Source organism: Vombatus ursinus, unplaced genomic scaffold, assembly GCF_900497805.2.
Source record: "Vombatus ursinus unplaced genomic scaffold, bare-nosed wombat genome assembly UNPS02014832.1, whole genome shotgun sequence".
NCBI lineage: Eukaryota > Metazoa > Chordata > Mammalia > Diprotodontia > Vombatidae > Vombatus > Vombatus ursinus.
Window position 1 is genome coordinate 65,872,362 of NW_020954610.1, and position 22,865 is coordinate 65,895,226.

Genomic DNA, 22,865 nt, shown 5'->3' on the forward strand with positions numbered 1-22,865 from the left:
TTCCATATTTAAAACAGTTTTAAATTGGGTCAGTTGTAACTGCCCATAATACCCTTTTTTCTTTTTTTATCCTTTAAGTACATAAGTAATTCATCACACTATTTTCTGCTTTTGTGTGTTTCCTTTTTACATTTCTTCTATTCTCTTCACGCATTTTTTTTTTTTTTGATGAGGCAATTGAGGTTAAGTGACTTGCCCAGGGTCACACAGCTAGTAAGGGTCAAGAGTCTGAGGTCAAATTTGAACTCAGGTCCTCCTGACTCCAAGGCTGGAGCTCTATCCACTGCCACCTAACTGTCGCTTCTTTGTGCATTTTTAAAAAATGATTCAATGGCTTTTTTTTTCCTTTTTGGAGTTCATTATTGCTAGTTCCACATTCTGTTTTTAGTAATATTTTACATTTTCTTTTGTTTTTCAATCTTTTTAATTTGTTCTAGTATTTCTCATCCCATGGAGTCATTGATTTCTGTCTCTCCTTTTTAGGCAATTCCCTTACTTGGGTAAAGCTTACCACTTAATGTTTTAAGCTATTTATTCTCCTTCTCTTCCCTTCCTTCCCTTCTTTCCCTTCCCTTCCTTCCTTCTTCCTTCCTTTCTTCCCTCTCTCTCTTCCCCCGTTTCTCCTTCCCCCTTAATTTCTTCTAAGTGTTCACCTATTTCTTGCAGAAAATCTGTGTTTTCCTTTGTCTTTGCAACTGTTGTCTAGTTACCCTCTTCTTCTAGGTTGAGTTTTGAGTATGTCTGAAATTATAACAGTTCTTTATAGTGGTCATTATCTTTTCCTATTTACTCATCTCCAGCCATTTTTAAATTGAAGCTCTGAGCCAGGGTCAATCTCTATCCCTGTAGCGCTTTTGAATGGGATGGTTAGTCCTCTCATATCCTGACCTGGATCACCTTGGTCCTGTTAAGCCCTCCATCTCTGAGGGTGTATCTCTACCAAAAGTGCTGGAAGTTCTAGGCCGTCTTGGATCTTTGGGACTCAGAGCACTAGATTTTAGGATCCTCTTCTCTCAGGACAGGAGCCCCTGGGTCTGTAGGGTCCTGGTCTGAACTCTACCATAACCTGGACTGGTTGCTCTTGCTCCTAGTTTCTTCCAAGGTTCTTACTGTAGATCTGCAACCATCCTAGGGCTTTTTTTTTTGTAGGAGCCCCCTGCTCTTACAGCCTCCAGAGAGAGCCTTTCAAACTATAAGGGTCTTTGGCCTGTCTCTGTTTGCCTACCCTGATGCTGGTTTTACTTGGGTCCTAATTCCAGGAACTCTGGTCTCTTTTGTGTAGTTCTGATATGGATGAAGTCACCTACAGCCCTTTCTCTTTGAGTATCTTGATCGTTATTCAGTCAAGCACTATTCTGGCTTTTTTTTTTGTTTGTTTTGTTTTTTTGCTGGAGTGGGTATGTGGGAGGTGAGCTGCCTACTTCTGTTCAAGTAGCCATTTGGGGCAATGGTTTCCAACTCTTTAAACTCCTGATTTATAGCTATGAAACTTCTGAATAGTTTGCAAGCCTGTGCACTCCTTTATTTCTTAATCTTACACCAAATTTTTTGGTAATTCTTCAACTTCCTATTTTGCCTTCATCCCTGAAATCCCTTTTACTTAGTGACGGTTCTTGCATTTAAAATCTGATCACACTCTGCAAATAGTTATTTTTTGCTTAGGGAGGGCCCTTTGTTCAATGAGGCATAAGGGAGTTTAGGATAGAATCCTTGACCTCAAGGGACTGGGGCTGATAAGGAAACCAAGGAATTATTGTAATAGATTTTTATTGACAAATTTTATTTCTTTTCATTAAAAACATTGGGTCAATTCTGACTTTTATTGGCTTTGCTTTCCTTATCTGTAAAACAAAGGGATTTGATTAGATGACCCCTGGGGTCACTTCTTCCTCTAGATTTATGATCCTGATATGGCCTGCAACCAGATATGGAACAGCAATAAATCAATTGGCTTATTGGCAGTAGTAAGATCAGCTAAGTCAATCAAGGGTCCCCAGCCACAACCACATGCATAAAAAATTGTTGTTGACATTGGTTGTTTTATGTCTGACTCTCCAACCCCATTTGGGGTCATTTTATGAAACTGTGGCCAACAGGGTTAAGTAACTTGCCCAGGATCACACAGCTAGGAAGTGTCTGAGGTCAGATTTGAATTCAAGTTTTCCTGACTCCGGGCCCAGCACTCTATCCACTGTGCCAACCTTTGTATTTCTAGCACCTGACATAGTGTCTGGCACTCAGTAGGCAAATAATAAGAGGCAGCTAGGCTTAGTGCATAGTGAGCTGACCTAAGGGTCAGGAAGATCTGGACAAGTGAAATGGCATCTCTTAGCTTCAGTTTCCTATCTATAAAATGGGAGTATAACACCTACCTCACAGGGTTGTTATGAGCATCAAATGAGACTATCCATACACATGTGTGTGTGTGTATACACATATACATATACAGATATATACATATGTACATATATAGAGAGAGAGACTAGTCATTATATTATAATAATTACATAGCATCGTTATATACACAATAATTAATTTTCATATTTTGCTTAAATATATTCTTATCACCATATCATTTTCTCCAAGCAATTCTACAAATGGTAGAAATTGCTGATATATATTAGTGAAAGAAGTTTCTACAGTGATAGTTGCCCACCCCAATGAAGTTGCAGTTGTGGGGGAAAGAAAAAACAATTCTAGCTGAAGGCTACTAGAGCTTAGTGGCTAGAGAGTTGGCCTTGGAGCCAAGAAGATCTGGGTTCAAGTCCTGCCTCTGGCAAAGGCTGACTATATGATCTTGGACAAGCCCCTCAACATCCAAGCAACTCTCAGAATATAAATTTCAGATGAGATGCCAATCTGCCTTGATGAAGGTAGTTTCCTGATTGGGAACTCTGGGATTCTAGTTCTCTATTCATTTATCTATCATCTTTCTTTCTCACCATTCTATCTACTTCCACTCTAGCTGTCATCCTCATGGCCTCCTCACTGCCCCAGCTCCATCCTTGGGTAGCTGGGCTTCCTTCCCCAGCATCTTTCATGTTATCTTGCTGGGATCCTGCTCAGTCTGTATTGCTTCCCCTTCAGCTCCCTTTAATGTGTCCTGTCAGAATATAAGCTCATTGAGGACAGGGGCTGTCTTCCTTGCTTGCATTTATAGCCCCAATAATTAGCACAGTGCCTGGCACATAGTAAATACTTTATCCATCTTTAACTCTCTATAATAGTGACTATGTAACATCTTACGGTTTGCAAGATGCTTTATATATACAAATCTAATTTTATATACATAGTATACATAATTTATAAACATAATCTCATTTGCTTCCCTTGAATTGAATTGACATGTTGAGGCATCATTGTGAGCTGAAAACAGACCTCAAGATACCTAGACCCTTTCAGGTATCTGAGTTTCCCACTAGTGACTACTAGTAAGGTGGCACAGTGGATAGAGCACTGGGCCTGGAGTCAGAGAGACTCCTCTTACCAAATTTGTTTAGAGTCATTTTTATAGGTATTTGGAGGGGTTTGGGGGAGAGCTTAAGCAAGTCACTGCTTTTACTCCGCCATCTTGGCTCTGCCCTATTTCAGCAATTTCTAAACAAAACTTTATCACTAAATTGTAAATGTAGCCACTCAATAAGGTGAAAAAAAATCCCTTAGTCATTCTGCATCTCCAGTAACTATGATGGCCAAATCTTCAGGTGTTAAAACTACGGGAGTTTGATAGGCTGGGCCCTCTAGGCCATAGGGATCTGCTCTACTTTCAGTTGGGGGCAGCCAGTAAGAATTCTGAGACTTGGTTACACACTGAGACACACTGTGGGACCATCTCAGTAACCATCGAAATTAGAGATTGTGGAAGCCGCTTATACACACCCAACTTGACTTTCTTTACTTTATAGAGTAATTAAGTCAACTGTTCTACTCTGCAAATAGCATTTGCAATTAGACCCAGTCCTAGCAGGTTAGTTATATGAATGTGCCTATTAGTGCTAAAGTACTAAATGGAAAAGAAGAAGAAAACAGAATTTAAGTAGCTGAAAGCCGTAATAATGCAACCTGAGCTCCACCTAAGAATGTGTGTTGGAGCTGACCAAGCAGGTAAGTCTATTTTCCTAAAGGGTCATTTTCAGCCATTAACCCATAATCACAATAGGCAGTGATCCCAGTGGGAGTTTACAAGTGGGAAGGGGGGTTGCCTCCAGAAGAGAAAATTGGGAGCAAAGAATAGAAATTTATAGTGAGGCTGAATTTGTCTCAATTTAAGGAAAAACTTGCTATGAAAAAAAATATATCAAAAGCCAAATACAATGACAAATTCTCAAGAGGTAGTAATTATTCATTAAGCACTTACGTGCCAAGCACTGTGCTACAAAAACAAACAAAAATGGAGATAGTCACATCCTGGAGAGCTTACATTTTTATTGGGGAGGATCACTGTGCAGATGGAAAAGTAAATATAAAATACAATGTTACCATGGGGAGGGCTAGGTGGATGCTACAGGGGAAGATTTGGGAAGATTGGATTTAGAGGGAGAGGCCTTGGGTTCAAATATGAACCTGAGCAAGTGACTTCATCTCTGTGCCTCAGCTTCTTCATCTGTAAAAAAATGTGTAAAATGAAGAATTTGGACTAAGTGATCTCTAAGGTCCTTTTCAGCTCTAAGCCTATGATCCAATCCATTAAGAATCCAATTCTTTTAGAATGAATAACAACTTGTTAGCTTCAGTTTCCTCAGCTGTAAGGTTCCTTCTAATTCTAAATCAAGGATACTATAAAGTAGAAAAATCAGAAGAGGCAGCCTGTAGGAGGTGGCACTTTAGTAAGCTGTTGAAGAAAAGCTGGGGATTCTACAGGTTGCAGAGAAATTGCATTCTAGGCAAAGTTCAGTTTTGTTGTTGTTCAGACTTTTCCACCCCATGGACCATCGCACACCAGTCCCTTCTGTCTTCCAGTAGCTCTGTCCAAGTTCATGTTCATTGTTTCCATGATACTATCTATCCATCTCATCCTCTGCTGTTCCCTTTTCCTTTTGCCTTCAATATTTTCCAACATCATGGTCATTTCCAATAAGTCCTGTCTTTTTGTTATGTGGCCAAAGTATTTAAACTTCAGCATCAGCATTTGCCAGAGCAGTACTGATATGATAAACTTGAAAGGGAGGGCAGAACTAGATTGCCACAGGCTTTAAACAAGAAACAAAGAGTTTTTATGTAATACATAGGCTTTCTATAATAACACACAGTGGGTTATGTAATATTCAAGATAGTAGACTACATTCAGAAGGTTTTTTTTTTTTTAAATATGCTCCTTTGTTTTTGTTTTTCTTTATCTAATGAAAAGCTTGAAATGGTAGCATCTATATGCTATGCACGAAAGTAGTTTTTGATCCTGCCACCAGGTGGCAGAATCAGCCAATCATCTTGAGAACTGAAAAAAGGTGGAGCTTTCTTCTATATTTCAAGCTGATCCTACATCTTTCCTACTGCATCATAGAGTGCACTGTATCTCCATTGTCATACATTATTATTCACCTGGCAAAACTATTCATTTAATAGTGTTAACCATAAATGGAGGAGAGAGGTCCTGGAAATTCCCTCCCTTGAAACAGATCAGTAACCATTGCACCAAATCTCAGAGATTTGTCTGGGGCACAGAGAAATGTTCACACCGTGCCTGAAATAGCACTTAGACCCAGGGGTTCCTGATTCCAAGGCCAGTCCTCTAGCCTCTTACCCATACAGCCCTCTTCTATGATCTTTACTATCTTTTTCCTTTCTCCAAATCTGGAGACCCCACTTCAATTGCTTTTATCAGTTTTCTTTAGACTTTTCATCAGATGGGTCATGGATTTTTGCAGGTCAAAAGAAATTGCAGGTTCTACTATGTCCCATTAGTCAGAAGGACAATTGTTTTCACTTTTTTTTTTAACACTGATTTTCCTTTCGAAATCTCTCTCTTTGTCATATTAAGGAAGAAGATATCAAGAACCAGAGTGGGTCAGGAAGATATTCACTGAGAAATCGTAATGAATATAACAGGGATAGGATAAACGCCCAGCAGGTAAGGTTTGATTTTCATTGTTGTTGAGGAAAGGCACCAGCTACAGTGACTACTGTTGTTGGTTCCTAGGCACAAAAGTAATGGGGCGCTTAGCAATCTGGAGGAGAGGAAATGCACCTCAATGGCATTTTTGAGTTAGTCAAATCTAGGGCCAGTCTCAGCGTTAAGGAGACCTGGATTATAGTCCTATTTCTGACATCTACGGTCTGTGTCGCCCTGGGCAAGTCAGTTTATTTAGTGCCTCCGGCATCTCTGAATATAAACTCTCGAAGGTATTAGGAGTTTTCCACACTGAATTCACAGATCTGTTTTAAAAAGGAAAAAACCCAAAATATATAGGACAAAAGGGGGAGAATAGTTGTAGAGGATTGCACCAACTTCTCCTAAACTGTAGAAATGCAAGGCAGAAAATTAATGGGATCATCATAGATTTAGAACTAGAAGGACCTTGGAGATCTCCTGGTTCAACCCCTTTGTTTTACAGATAAGGAAACAGATCCAGAAATATGCATTTACACATTTAAGAATGACCACAGGGGCAGCTAGGTGTCACAGTGGGTAGAGCACTGGCCCTGAAGTCAGGGGACCTGAGTTCAAATCCGACCTCAGACCAAACACTTGACACTAGCTATGTGACCCTAGGCAAGTCATTTAACCTCAATTGCCCAAAAAAATTTTTTTTAAAAATGAACTTCTGCAAAAAGGATGACCCTAGTCAGAATTTGAACACAGAGTCTTTTGACTCCTGATCTAATACTTTTTTCTATTGTGATGGCACAGTACCTCTCGTTTTTCTGGAATACACCAGCAACTCCCTTCTTCCCAGTCTCCCTTCCCAAGACAAGAAATGTCAGCTTAAGTTATAGAACCTGGAGGCCAAGTGAAATATAGATCTTGTGAGAAAGAATTTGTAAACATTTGATAGACTGCACAAGCTCCATGGGATAGGACTGAGAGAGGAGATAATAGAACTATATAGCATATAACGTGATGGGCAGCTAGGTGGCAGTGGTAGAGTGCTATACCTGGAGTCAGAAAGATGTGAATTTAAATCTGGCCTCAGACACTTCCTTGCTGTGTGACCCTGGGCAGGAAAACTCCAAATAGGGTCCCAGAGTAGGACACCACTGAACAACTTTGATGTAGAAAGGAAGCAGTTCAGCTTCACCTTCCTTCAGTATCAGCATCAAGATAAAAACATTCAGGGACTACTAGGTGACTTATTGGCTAGAGGACCAGCCCTGGAGTCAGGAAGACCTGAGTTCAAATCTGGCCTCAGACACTTACTAGCTGTGTGACCCTGGGCAAGGCACTTAACCCTGTTTGCCTCAGTTTCCTCATCTGTAAAATGAGCTGGAAAAGGAAATGGCAAACTACTACAGCATCTTTGCCAAGAAAACTCTAAAGGGGGTCATGAAGAGTCAGACATGACTGAACAACAACAAAAAGTGGTGATAATCTGACAGGATCTCTGTGAGTCACAAATGACATAACATGGAAAGTACCTCCACAAAAAAAAATAAAATAACATAAAAACATCATTCACTCAATGACCACATCACAGTAGTTTGTTGCTACCCTATTTACTCACAACTAAGATAATTTAAACATGTTCCTTCCTTCATGGAGCTTATGGTCTACCCATAATGATATGTACAAATATGATAATTATGCAATAATCCTAAGGAATTGTTCAAGTATCATTACCCTTGTCTTATTTTATTATCTCCATATCATAACTAAAAAAACTGAGGCTTAGGGAGGTGGTGAAGTGCACTTGGTCACTTAGCTAGTTAGTATCTGAGGTAGAATTCAAACCCAGCTCTCTTTAAGTCAGTTTAGTCTAGTGCTCTCCATTCTACTCTACTCTACACACTGTTCAATATATACTACATACTATGTATACTATGTTATACTAATTAATAATCATCAGCAAACATTTATTAAGCACCTGTGTGCTAACTACTGTGCCCATCATTGGAACACACTGTTCTATACTATGCTAACTAAATCATATACTATAGTATGTTAACTTTACTATACTATACTATACTAACTATACTATAGTTTACTTATACTATACTAAATCTACTTACTATATTCTGAGAAACAGATTTTTGTTACTTGAGTCTGTCACTACTTTCTGGACTTCAGTTTTCTTATGTGAAACAAGTATACTAGATTATATATTCCATCTGTTTAAATTCATCAAAAAAAACACATAATCCAATCCAGTGAGGACCTACCATGTTTTTTGTTTTTGTTTTTGTTTTTTCCTTAGGAGATTGGGGTTAAGTGACTTGCCCAGGGTCACACAGCTAGTAAGTGTTAAGTGTATGAGGCCGAATTTGAACTCAGGTCCTCCTGACTGCAAGGCCAGAGCTCTATCCACTGCCCTGTGTTTTTGGTTTTTTGTTGTGTTGGTTTTTTTTTTGAGGACCTACCATGTGAAAGACATTGTGCTAGGCTTAAGGGTACAAAGACAAAATGAAAAATTGTTAAAATTAAATTAAATTATTCCCACCCTCAAGAAGTTTATATTCTGAGAATGGAGGAGGCGGGGATAGTATATAGTAAGGAGATAGGATGCCCAGCTTGGGGAACCACAAACTCATAGGCTAATTTGACTGAAATACAGAGTGCACAAAGAGGGGCCATGGAAAGGTAGCTCCAAAAGGGACTTGACCCAAAATAGAGAGTTTGAACAAGAGTCAGAATTGGTAGAACAGGAGGTTAGGATGCTTTCTTATCCAAGGCGGGTGGGAGGATACAGATGAGTGTGACTGACATTATGGTAGAATTGTTTTTGTGGTCCAACAGTACAGGAAATTCAGACAAGCAGCAGCTCTGAACCTTAGAGAGTTACTTGAGCCACTAAGATAGAGGTTAAGTGACTTGTCCAGGGTCACACAGCTAGTCGAGGTGGGGGGGTGGGAGGGGTAATGCCCAGTTCTTACTTCTGAGGTCAACTTTGTGTACCCACTATGCTGTGATGGCTCACAAAAATTCTATCTTCTTTTTTCAAGGTTTATTTTTATTTTATTTTAAAAAAATGCAGATTCTAGGGGCAGCTAGGTGGCATAGTGGATAGAGCACTGGCCCTGGATTCAGGAGGACCTGAGTTCAAATTCGGTCTCAGACACATAACACTTACTAGCTGTGTGACCCTGGGCAAATCACTTAACCCCATTGCCTAACCCCCCCCCCCGTCCAAAAAAAAATACAGATTCCAAAGTTGGGTGGTGATGGGTGGAGGGGAAGGGGCCAGGAGTGGGACAATGGACTGGAGGAAGAGGCAGAGGAGAACTGAGGAGGATGTTCAATGTGGGAGACCACCAGAAAAGGGGCTGGAGCAGAGCACACCCAGCAAACCAGACCTTGGTGGGGGAAAGCATTTCCCCTAAATTCTCCTTCCAAATGTTTCCTCTCATTGCGTCCTCAGGACCTCGTGTTTGATATACACTATATGTTTTATATATATATATATGTATAGACAGATTAAGAAAAGGAAGATAGAAATAAGAAATCTCTATAAATGTGTTTACTCCATTAAAATGTCTGAAGGATTTTTTTTTTTGTCTATCGGTTTTCCTTAGAAATTGTTATGGGCGGAGGAAGGGCACAGATGAAGGAGAAACAGACAAAATGAACTTACTGCAAGTTATAGCTTCTAACCCCTGGAAAAAGGAAGAGAGAAAGAGAAAGGAAGAGGAAAGAAAAAGGGAGGGAGGGAGGGAGAGAGAGAGAGAGAGAGAGAGAGAGAGCTCCACCAAGTTCATTCTCAGCATTGCATTAAAAATAAAAATAAATCACAGTTTATAACTGCGGGATCTATTTACAGAAATATGATGTCTGCTCCCTTCCTCAGAGACAGATTAGAAATCATTTGATTCATTTAGATTCATTAGCATTTGGGAAAAAAAAGAAGCAACAGGGTCCTTAATAAGAAGGTAGGGTGGATGGGTGGATGGGTTGCTGAACTGTGTCATGGTGAAGGGACTTCTTAGCTTTTCCTTTTTTTTAGACAGTTGGGGTTAAGTAACTTGCCCAGGATCACACAGCTAGTAAGTGTCAAGTGGTTGGTCTGAGGCTGGATTTGAACTCAGGTCCTCCTGACTTCAGGGTCAGTGCTCTATCCACTGCGCCACCTAGCTGTCCCCCCCCTTTTATTTTTTTGGCAATTAAGTGACTTGCCCAGGGTCATGCAGTATGTGTCTGAAGCCACATTTGAACTCAGGTCCTTCCGACTCGAGGACCAGTGCTCCATCTACCGTGCCACCTAACTGCCCCTAGCTTTTCTCTCTGAGACCTATGGGAGACTCAAGCCTGAACCAAGGTTAAGAACTGGAAAGGGAGACAGAGACCGGGGTAAGAAATGGGGAGGAGGCTTTGTCTCCTCCAGAGAGGGCAGTAAGGGTCAATTTTTTTCCTAAGCCTCCTTCGAGGGGCCAGTTGCTTCAGATGGGGATCTGGGTCAGCGTAACCTTGGGAGATCGAGAACAGCCTCCTTTCTAGGCTCTTGCCTCAGACTCTTGGCTTCCAGTGGGAATAGGAAGAGGGAACTAAGATAACAAGTAGCACTATCCCTCCTAAAGTCTACCAAAATGTGCATGTCCCCAGGGGGTGCTTCTACCTTCACCCCAGTACTGTCCCCCAAAAAAGAAAAAACCTACAGTCCTGGAGCCAAATCTAAGAGATCCCAGATGGTCCGTTGGAGCAACCATGACCTTACTTGCTTGGGGTGTCAAGGGAGGATAAAGCCAGAGATGGAGGCTAGAAATCAGGAGTACCCCTTTGACCCACGGGGAAGGAGATAGGCCTGGAGCTTCCCCAGAGTTGTGGACTCAGGATACATGTATTTGAGTGTTTTGGTGGAGTATTGAGTAGAGAAGGTGATAAATAGATGCTGAGGAAAGGAAGGAAATTAAAAATTCTATCTTCTTGTGCAAAGAAGCTGGGAGTAAGGACCAGTTTTCTAACTACCTATATCCATAAGAACAGAGGTAATTCACCACTGCTGGCATCTGTGAGAACTCTTTAAAATACCAACATCTTTTACAATGGTTACAGTGTTGGGAGGAACAAAAATCCTTCTGAAAAGCATGGGAGTAAATTTAACTTTGAGAGGGCCAAGAGGATACTCTGTCTGTCCAAATAAAAGAAACTCTATAACATCTTGGGAGGATATACAAGGCAGATAGATGCTTCAGTGATAGAGTGCTAGTTGTGGATGTAGGAAGACCTGAATTCTCAAGTCCAGCCTCTAACACTTAATAGCTGTGTAACTCTGGGCAAGTCACTGGACCACTGTCTGCCTCAGTCTGCCATTGGGGATAATAGCACCTACCTCCCAGGGTTGTTGGGAGGGTTAGATTATATTTGTAAAGCATTTCACTAATGGAAATTTGAGCAACCATTATTAAAAAAATTATTTATTCATTTGTTTATTTATTCTGTAATATACTGACTCCAGGGGCCATTATCTAGAGAGGCCTACAGATCAACTGAGCCCAGCTACCCTTCCAACCAAAGTAAAACCAGCACTGACCTCTCAGACCTTTGGAAAATAACCCATGCAAGTTATGCCAACATTTGAAGGGAGGTTATAATAATTCTTGTGGCAAAGACTTTGATTTGATTGGCACAGACGTCCTTAGAACCAGATGATGGAATAAAATGGCTACAATTTTGACTGGATACACAAAAGAAGAGTAAAAAGTATACATTATTCCTTCCACATTTATAAGACAGAGTGAGGAAAATGGTGGATTCTGGAACATTTTGTGTTGGAAAAAAGCATATAATAGGTGGCCAAGAATTGTTCTCATTTTGAACCAACAAATTTAGGTTTAAAAATGAATCAAATTCTTGAACAATCAGATATCAGAATCATTCTCAACAGAGGAAATGGAAAACCTATTAGACTTTTTCTATTCTTTTTTTAAGCGTTTGTTTTAATTTAACATCTATTTAATTTCTCTTCCTCCTATTTCCTGCCCTGAAGTGAAATAAAAAAAGAAAGAAAAAACAAACCTATGTAGCACATAGGCACATTCAAGCAAACCAATTCTCACATTGGTCATGTCCAAAAATGTATGTCTTTTTCTACATCCGTTAGACTGAGTGCTTTCCTTCTATCTCCAGCTCTTACCATAGTGCCTGGAACACAGCAGGCACTTTATTAGCAACTTCACCTTTCTATCTGGGAGATAATTGTCTTTGTTTTTCCCATATATTTTATTTTCAGGGAGAAGAACATGTCACTGTTGAGCAAGATCTCCCCAAACAGAAAGGAAACCTAGAGGAAGGTGAACCGCCACACCGAAAAGGGTAGGACTTTTAGAAGCTGAATTCTAATACAGCTTCCTCCCTTTACCATCCCCCAGTCCTACACACTGACAGGTTTTCTCATGGAACTAAAAGGACTTCACACACACACACACACACACACACACACACACACACACAAATCAGATGGGTCAATGCTAAAAGAAATAGGTCGTTTTATTTGGCATGTTTGAGGGAAGGATCCATAGGCAAGGCCACATGACCTAATTAGAGCTAGGCAAGGGAAGGGAGTAACCAGGGCTGTGCATTTTCTATGTTTTTTATTTTTAACAACCAGATCACCAGGGATGAAAAATATATGCACAACATACATTTAAGTTTTATCTGTTTTGTTAATATTTTCTTCATCACTTTCTTAAGTCTAGACAATCAGTGAAACAACAAATCAGGCCCTGATTTGTAATATTTGTTGATTTCTGAGGTGTAATTGCTTACATCAAAAATTTAACAATTTGTTCTCAGAAGTTCACAGCCTCAGTATACCCCTGGGTATACCACTAACCCCTTCACAACAGGGCCAGGACTGACACAAAGCAGAACTAGGAAGGGTGAGAGACATGATACAACTAAATAAAACCTCTGATATGATGGTCTTAAGGCCATGATAGGGGGCCTTGATTGTCTTACACAAAATTTCTCTCTAGATTTAACTGATGTGTGGTTGTCCCAATCTTTTACTGGGATGCCAGCATGCATATTTCAGAATAGTTGTAGAGTCAGTGTAACACAAGTGTTTGAGGATGGTAAAAGGTCCTACTGAGGTGGATCTGATTGGTTTCCCACCCTTTAGGGTCCCAGGAAAGGATATGCCGACTAGCTAGTGTGGAGGCTAAAATTGTCCAATCTGCAAGAAAATTCACTGAGGCAGAGCTCCAAGCCAATGGCACTTTATTAAAGGGTCTATGGCCCCCTTTAATGAAGTAGACCTCAGATCTTCTCATGATCTGAGATGCCCCTAGTCCCCAGGACCTTACTTTTATAAGGTTTGATACCCAAATATGCGAAAGAGGCATGGTAAAGAATGAAATCTCTCTGGTTTATAGACCTTGCTCATGAGGATCAAAAATTAAGATGGGCAAAGCAAGAGTCATCTCTGGTGACCACGTGGTCATAGATGATCACCTACTCATGTTGGACAAGAGAGGAAGGTCCAGAGGTACAAAAATAAGTTGGAGGACTTTCCAAAGAATCAGACATCCCACACACACTGGGTTTGGACATGGAATTTGAGTAAAATAGGATGGAGATTTCATTGTCAGCATTCTTGTGGTTGCACAAGTGAGCTATATAACCAGTAAACAAGAAGTGAATATTACATTAAGGTTTGAGGTCCACTATAAAAGCCTACCATAAGAACCTATCTTATCTAATGACCCCTAAATGATTTATGTAAAAATCAAACTGATTAATACTGATTGGAATAGAGTAGGGGTCTAGAAGTTTCTAACCCTGCGTTTGAATCCTGATTCTGGGCCTCTGACGTAAACATAAGAAGTTGAACCAGATATCCTCTAGAATTCCTTCCAGCTCTACATTTATGATCTTATGAATTAAAATAAGGAGAAAAATCTAACCCACTACCATCCCCTGTAATAGTAGCATACAGTAACCACAGCTTATCACACACCTGAGACCTAAGAGCCTTCAGATGGAGTTCAAATTTACAAGTAGTTGTCATTGAACATTTACCATAAATTAATAGAATTCATTGAATGTCTACTTTGCACCTAGAGCACTATGGTAGGTGGGGAGCTGTGGGAGATGGGTGGCATATGTATGGTGCCTTTCTTTGAGGAGCTTATTAGAGATTCAAGGCTTGAAGTGCTTACAATATAATAATCAAGTTCCAAAATCAATTAGGCATCTGGGGAATTTTAATAGGACTTATTTCTTTGAGACTCAGGCATGGCTGCTATACTTGATGAGTTTGCAGTAGGAATGGTTTGAATTTCTTTGCTCTTTCACCAACTCCATGTCTCTGAAAGTCACAAAATAATGATCAGAAACTAGGGGACAAATGACTCTGTCCTCTGAAGTCAGACCTATCTATTGATGCAGTGAAAATATATCAACATCTTCTATTTCAATATTGGCTGTGCACCAATCCCTAGATCTTTTTCCATGGGAATTTTTCTGTTGCCATGCCTCCAGCTGTCTGCAGTTTTGACTTTTGGAACCTAAACACAGAAATTTTTATTTATCTCTATTACATTTCATCTTACTTGATTCAACCTGTAATTCTAACCTATGGAGCTATCCAAATGTGTTAACTATCCCTCCCAGATTCTGATCATTCACAGATGACAAGCATGTCTTCATCCAAGTTATTGATTTAAAAATATTGAACAGGACAAGGTCATGAACAGACAGATGATCTCTGAGGCACTGCCCTTGAAACTTCTTTCCAAGTTTACATTGACCCGTTAATGACTATTCTTTTGGATTTGGTCAATCATTTTTTAATCCATTGGACCATGTATCCATCTAACTCATATCTCTACATCTTGTCCACAAGAAAAGCTTCAGAGACTTTGTCAAATGATCTACTGAAATCTAAATATACAGGGTTCACTGTATTTCCCCAGTCTACCAGTTCTGTTTAGGGTTTTGTTGTTTTTTGTTTTTGTTTGTTTTTTTGGGGGGGTGATTTGGGGGGGTGTCATTAGGGGAATAGGGACCTGATTAGACCTGTGATTTCAATGCTATATGAAATCCCCAGTAAGGAACTTTCTACCAATTCAGATCAGTACCTGCTTTGCACCTTGTAGCCTTACAGAGTTGCCTGAAATGCACAAAGAGGTCAAGTCTTCCTCAGAGTCATGCAACCAGTGTGTGACTTGATCATATCTCCATGATTCCAAGGCTGGTTCTCAGTCCACTATATGACTGCCTGTCCTTCCAATCTAAAGTAAATGAGATTGGTGTGACCTGTTTCTCTTGATGAAATCTAGCTGGCTTTTTGTGACTGCTGTTTCCCTTTCTAAATGCTAATGAACTTTCCCTTTAACAACATGTTCTAGAATTTTGCCAGAAATAGAAATCAGATCCATGTTTTGCATACTCACCCTCTTTCCTTCTTTTGAAAAACAAGTTAATATTTGTACTTTTCCAGAATCATACCATCTCTTCCATTCTCCAGGATCTTTCATAGCTTTCTAACATAAGCTCAGTAATCATATTTTCTAGTTCTTTCATCAATTCAAGCTAAAGTTCACACAATTAAATACTGTCTTGCAATCTCATTTATTTTAGGTTACACTTCATTTTTTAAAAATTCAGCTTCTTACACTGTCATCTCATCAACCTTTAAATTTCCTCATTTCAAGAAATAATGTTGTTGTTCAGTAGTTTTTCAGTCATGCCCAATTCTTCATCGCCGTATTTGAGCTTTTCTTGTCAAAGATACTGGAGTGGTTTGCCATTTCCTTTTCCAACTCATTTTACAGGTGAGGAAACTGAGGCATACAGGGTTACTTGACTTGGCCAGGGTCACAGAGCTAGTAAGTATCTGAGACCAGATTTAAACTCAGATCTTCCTAAATCCAGACTCACCACTCTATCCACTGTGCCACCTAGCTGCCTATCATGTTATATGCTACAGAGTTCTATTATTATCTCCTCTACCAGTCCCCAATCATGAAGTAGCTCCTTGCAAAAAGGGATTGTTTTATTCTTTTTGCTTGTATCCCCAGTGCCTAGCATAGTGCCAGGCACAGAGTTGGTATTTAAATACTTGTTGATTGATTTAGGTATTCTATAAACTCCATCTGGTCTACAATACCTAAAATATCTCTGATTTTATGACACACATGAAACTCTACTTAAAAGTACTTAAGTGTATAACATCATCTTTAAATTTGAAGTTACTGAAAACAAATTTTTATTTTTGAGACTTTGAAGGGGCAAATTTCTTGACAGCCCTTGAGATAACTGGAGAGCACCCCAGGGCATTACAAAACCAAGGTTGAGAAGCACTGCACAGAAGCCAAAATATTCTCATCATGTATCAACTTTCAAGGACATTTACTGAGAGAAATCTGAGCTTCCTTTTCCAATTTCATTTTACCTTAAGATTCCTTGAAACACTGTAAGACTCTAGAGGTTGAGAAAGCCCCCTGAGTGGCAAGGAGGTACTCATGTTTCAGCTAATGTTTATAGAAAAAACCCACTGGATGCCTGGAATCATTTCTGATAGATAATCAAACATATGTCCATATTGGGACATATTTCCAACTAGATTACGTATGAGGTGCACAAGGGACAAACAGAGAAAAATTTGAAAGTTTTCCCTTATTCCTTGGGATTTAAAAAACATTAGCCTCCAAATAAATTTATCTTGTCACAATTGTCCCTGTCCCCCAACTTTTAACTTGTTGACCAGATAATCCTAGTTAGCATTTGTATAGCACTTTAAGGTTTTCAAAGTGCTTTACAAATATTAATCTCATTCAATCTTCACAACAATCTGAGAGATAAATGCTGTTATTATCCTTATTTTACAGGTGAGGAAACTGAGTCAGACTGAAGTTAAGTGACTTGTCCAGAGAGTCATACAACTATGAGAGCAGATTTAAATTCAGGTTTTCCTAATTCTAGGTCCAATCTCTGTTCATTTGGGGGAAGGTGAGGGTGGGGATTGGAGACAGAGAGAAATGTCAGAAATTACTGGTATGTACACTCCCTCCATCAGTAGTTGCCTAGGGCAACTTCAATCAATCACATCATATATGGCTTGAACTAGAAGGGCCATCTAGTTTTACATTTTACATCCTCATTTTACAAATGAGGAAACTGAGGCCCAAGGAGATTAAATGACTTACCTAAGGTTACTTAGACAGTACCAGAAATGTACATTTAAACCTAGGTGCTCTGACCCTAGAGCTAGTGATCAAAATTTCCACTGTTATGATGTCTCTCTGCCCAAAGTCACACAGCGATTAGGGCAGGACTTGAACTGGAAACTGGTTTTTCCTTACTTAAAGGCTAGCTCTGAGTACTCTAACAAACTGGCTACTATATGCTCACCTGGACAAAATACAAAAGAATCAATTAAAAACCTTTCCTAGGTAAAAGATTGGGAACCAGTAACTCAATCAAAACTGTATTTTTCCTTGTGCCTCCAAATTACATTCTATAATATAAACAATGCTTCCTACCTAGAATCTATTATAGAATCTATTCTTGGTTTTCAGTAAGTTTTCCCATGCCTTTTATTCAATATGAAAGGAAATAGGTTGTAGAGTTTACAATACATATGCATATAATAAAGAGATAGATTTTTCATAAAGAAACTTTATTTGGAATCTAAACATTTTTTAGTATCATAAAGCTGTCGAATGTTTTATCAGGAAACAATTAATGTGACCCTTGATTCTGTTTCTTGTCAATCTATAGTTTTATTCTCTGTATAGTTTTTTAAAAGACACCCATATATCATGTTCAATTTCGAGTCTGTTTACATTTTCCCATCAGTATATCTATAAAGATCTCCTTTTCATCTCCAACTCCTAGCTTCCCTCAAATCCCAGCTAAAATCCCACCATCTGCAGAAATCCTTTCTTAATCCCCATTAGTTCCACTGCCTTCCTTCTGTTATTTCCAATTTATACTTTATATAGCTCATATATAGTTTTTTGCAAGTTGTCTCCCATGTTAGACTGTTAGCTCCTTGAAGCCAGGGACTGTCTTTTGCCTTTTCTTTGTATCCCAGCACTTCACACAGTGCCTGGCCCATAGTAGACATTTAATGCTTCTTAACTGATTGATTGTTTCTTGCTTTGATTTGATTTGCAAGAAAGATTAAGAATCCTGATTCTCTGAGGCAAGTTGTTACAAATGGAATTAAATTGTGGTTACAAATTAAACCAAATGGAATTAGTTTAGTAAGAATGGGACTGGCTTTTCTCAGGGTATGCTGAAAATTTTGTAACCTCATTGATTAGAAATGATACAGTGTTTGTGGTTATCGCAGATTTCAGTTACATCATCTTGAATTACATTGAATGAAAAGGGTTTTGTCCCCAAACCTCATTCATTGGGTTTGGGTTGTAGAAATTATACCCCAATTTCACTTACAAATCTTTCAGATGCATCATTACATCAATACAAAATCCCTCCCTTTCCCACCTCACCTTGGCCTTCACCAAGTCTCTCTCCAATCCACATATTTACCACTACAACTTTGAAAGATTTCAATAGGATAATAGTTATTTGGCAAAAATTCCCCATATTCCCCGTGGAGTATTAGTAATCCTTACCCTATTCTAAATCTGCTTCAATTGTTGCTTCTACAAGGCTGACATTAATTTCTTTTTATAGATAGATAGATAGATAGATAGACATGGTTTATTGGCGTATTTTTATATCACCACATCTCTCCACTTCTCCTTCCCAGAAAGCCATCCCATAAAAGACAAAAGAAAAAGAGAGGAAAAAAATAACTGATACATTGAACACTGTGGCAGACACCTCTCACCTCTTAAAAAAAAAATTGGAGTGGAAGCCATTTGTTTCTTTCTACCTAAATTCTTTACTGTCTCTTTTTGTATTTTCACAGGTACCTAGAAAAGAAGTATAATGAGACTTGTGACTTCTTTAGGAAGCATAAAGCTGTAATCCAATACATCTTCTATGGCATTTTATTAGCAGGTACTTCAGTTGGGAGGGACACAAGCATCTTTTTCAGGTTTCAGTTGAAGGGCTGGGCTTCTAAGTGGAATACTGAGGAAAACTCTTCACTTGTGCTAGGAGGGAAAATTCATCCTATCCTTCAGAGCATCAAAAATGTATGTGGTCAAGATGCTCTTTGCCACAAACACAAAGCATAGGGAAAGTGAACACAAGTTGTTCCCCTTGAAATTCCCAGTTTATGAGGTAACACGACTTAAAAATGATTGAGAGAGATGTTATTGAAACCTCCTTAAGCTAACTACCATGCTTGCTGACATGGCCACTAAATTGTAATAATAGTTTTGATGGTGGTAATGTTGCTTTATTTCTAAGGCAAAGAAAACTAGTGGGAAATCTTCCCATTACTCTAAGGCAAAGCAATGACCTCTATTAAATAAGCTATTGTTAAGTGCCTACTATGTGCCTTAGTAGACTAGCTAGCCACTGGGGCTACAAAGGCAACAATAAAACAATCCTTACCCTTCAGGAGATGTGTGTATATAAGTGAACATATACAGAAAATACACAAGATAAATACAAGGCAAATTTATTGGGAGAGGATATCAACTAGCTACATGGCTCAGTGGATAAAGCACTGGGCCTGGAGTTGGGAAGACCTGAGTTCAAAACTACTCTGAGACACTTATTAACTTTGTGACTCTGGGCATGTCACTTGACCTCTCAGCCTCCCTAAGAAGGGAAAAGAAAACAAGGGACTATAAGAATTTGTGAAGGTGAGGGAGTAATGCATTTTTGGCATGCAGGATGGACAGTAGAAATGCTCGACAGTAATTCTAACATGCTGGGCAATTCTGTGGTGAAGTACATAGAGCACTGGGCTTGGAACCAAGAAGACTTATTTTCATGAGTTCGAATCCAGCAAAAGGCAAGCCAGTCACTAGGCTAAGTCCTGTGGATACAAATAAAAAAAGTAAAACAATACAAATAAATATGGAACATGGAGATGCCAAGGGGCCATCTATTTTATACTGTTGCTTTCCGATAAGTTCATACCTAAACCAGCTCACACAAATGAGAAGCCCTCCTATTTTTAAGTACTTCCAGATTAGAAGATTTGACTTTCTAATATTAAGCAACCCTTAGGAGATTCAATTTTATTCTACCCATGGCTTTTTCAGTCACTATGTACTAATCACCTATCCTCCCTTCAACCTGGTTTCTGCCATTTGTGTTATTATACCAAGCTACACCTCCTAAGTCTAACATTAGAATGAACAAGCAGATCATGATGAAGAATCATTTGTGGTATTAATTGCTTTATAAAGGAAATAGCAAAGATCACCCTCCCCACTTTGTTAGCTTTTAGGAGTTCACATGGTGAAAATAAATTAAAGTCCCCATTTGTATGAATGTTTAAAGACACACACATTCGCCCAAAATGTAGTTTTTGTATTTGATACATATGATATGTGTATTTGATATATATTATATAGTTACCAAAGCTCTAAGTTAACAGGTGTTAAATTACCTAAAATTGAAAGCTACCAGATGTGCTAAGAACTAACACGAGTTCCTCCCCTTCCCAACCACAATGTCAGAACATCACATTTGACTGGCAACTTTTTACACATCCCTATCCTTTTCTCAACCCCTCATCCCCTAATCTAAAAGTAAAAGTAAAAGTAAAAAAAAAAAAGTTGAATAAAAGTTGAAAAGAGAAATATTGGAGAACCTTGGATGAGGAGGACATGGGTTAAAGTGAGAAAAGCCTGGAGAATGGGAATGCTTCCGATGAGAGTAGAGTCCAGTGGGGTCAAGCAGGATGGTGTAGGGATGTAGCCCTTGAGAAATGAAGTGGTGGGTTGTTGTTGGTTTGTTTGGGTTTTTTTTTAAGTTTGTCTCCTTGAGGCTTTCTTTTAATCAGATAAAGAATCCCTTTTATGGCAAAGTAAAAATAAAAATTGAAGTCAGGTTAATGGACATCATTAAACTTCTCCCCACCTAGGTTTGGTTTCAAAATAGAAGAGCTAAAATTTGTCTTTTTAAAAGTGTTGATTTGAGGATGCTGTTCATGTTGCTTTGCCAGCCCATTTTATGAACTTTAATTGCTCTAGGCATGAAAAATGCTAGTTATGGCTCTGCTCTGCCTTGATTAAGTATCAACTCATTATAGGCTTGGCATAGTATCTACCAGTTCCCTGTATATGTGATGAATAGTGTGTTCATTTCTTTCCTTGATAGGCTGTTTGGCTGTAGTTATTGCAGCTTGCGTGGTGAACTTTCACAGAGCCCTCCCACTTTTTGTCTTCACTGTTGCTACCATATTCTTTGTCATTTGGGACTACTTGATAGCCAAATATGAAAGTCAGATTGCTAAATTCTTGTCTCCTGGTGGCAGATTCCTGAACAAACATTGGTTCTGGTTGAAGTGGTAAGTATGGAACATCTTTCTATTGTTCAAGGGTGAGATTTCAGTTTGAATAAGGAATAAGGATTAGTGCTCAGCTTTTCCCAAGTCCCTATTGTTGGGGGGGAGAGGTGGGGATTTATGCTAGGAATTCCCTCCAGGGATGGAATCACAAATCCAGACCCAAAAGATGATTAGATGCTAGAAGAAATATTCCAAGGAAAATTGTGGAAATCATACCATTTGGAGAGTTTTAAGTAGGGGTTGGCAAGCTATCTGTCCTGTCTTCTACACAAACCTACTTAGAGGGAGAAAACTGGACAGCTAAGCTCTTGAGATCTTTTCCAGATCCCTTATTCTGTAAAAACAAAATATTGGTGTTACCCATTCCACACTGGTGACACACAGGAAAGTCAGTGATTGGGTGTTTCCTTTCCTAATTCCTCAGAATATGAAAGGACATATGATATGGGAGGGAACTCTCTGAGTGATTTGCTCATGTTAATACACCCATAGAGATGGTGTTTGTCTATAACAAATTCCTCCACCTGAGTTTGCTAATACAGTTAGCTCTATTTAAGTGTTTGGAAAAGTTATCAACTTGTCATTCCCCGGGGCAAAATGAAAAATTCTTCAAAAGTTTGGCTGTCATTTGAAAATACATCAAGTCATCTCAACCCTCTTTCCTTCCTCTTAGGCTGATATGGATCTTGCTGATTACAGGAGTCATTTGCTGGCTAATTTTTGACACAGCCAAACAGGGAACCCAGTCTCTGGTGTCCTTTGGTGGGCTTGTGTTCTTTGTTCTCCTGATGCTAATATTTTCTAAGTACCCAACTAGGGTAAGTACTAAAGAAATATTTGCATTCATTTTAATCTCTTGTCTACATTTTAAACACTTGACCTTTATGGCATTATATATAAAGTATGTATTGGGTGCTTTAAAAAATGTTTTATTTATTTTCTTTAGTACAACACTGTCTTTTCTTTTTTTCTTGTGAGGCATTTGGGGTTAAGTGACTTGCCTAGAGTCACACAGCTAGTAAGTGTTACGTGTCTGAGGCTGGATTTGAATTCAGGTCCTCCTGACTCTAGGGCCGGTGCTCTAGCCACTGTGCCACCTAGCTCCCCAGCACTGTCATTTCTTAATGACTCTTCTTTCACTTCTCTTTCCCCCTAGAGCCCTCCCTTTTAACAAAGGAGAATGACTAAGTGAAAGAAATCATGGGCATGGTTTCTATATTGGGATGAGTAAGAGGATTGCTCTAACAGGGAAGAGAATGAATCCCCAGAACATATACTGTCTCATAATCACAAACACAAGGGATTTTCAATCCAAAGGAAACAAAAGCTTTGCAGTGATCCAAATTCTTCCATGTACCCCTTGACCATCACAAACATTGTCTGAACTGC

The 22,865-nt window shown here is 39.2% G+C and overlaps 1 protein-coding gene across 7 annotated transcripts in view; it reads left to right on the forward strand.

Annotated features, from left to right (window-relative positions):
- Positions 1 to 22,865, forward strand: part of LOC114026041 (solute carrier family 28 member 3-like) — a 135,582-nt gene that overhangs the window by 57,142 nt on the left and 55,575 nt on the right. For all 7 annotated transcript variants that reach the window (XM_027839636.1, XM_027839637.1, XM_027839634.1 and 4 more), the window contains 5 exons: positions 5,978 to 6,067; positions 12,315 to 12,397; positions 18,972 to 19,063; positions 21,287 to 21,476; positions 22,150 to 22,294. In XM_027839636.1, the coding sequence (XP_027695437.1) occupies positions 5,978 to 6,067; positions 12,315 to 12,397; positions 18,972 to 19,063; positions 21,287 to 21,476; positions 22,150 to 22,294 (600 nt within the window). The remainder of the gene's footprint in view (positions 1 to 5,977; positions 6,068 to 12,314; positions 12,398 to 18,971; positions 19,064 to 21,286; positions 21,477 to 22,149; positions 22,295 to 22,865) is intronic.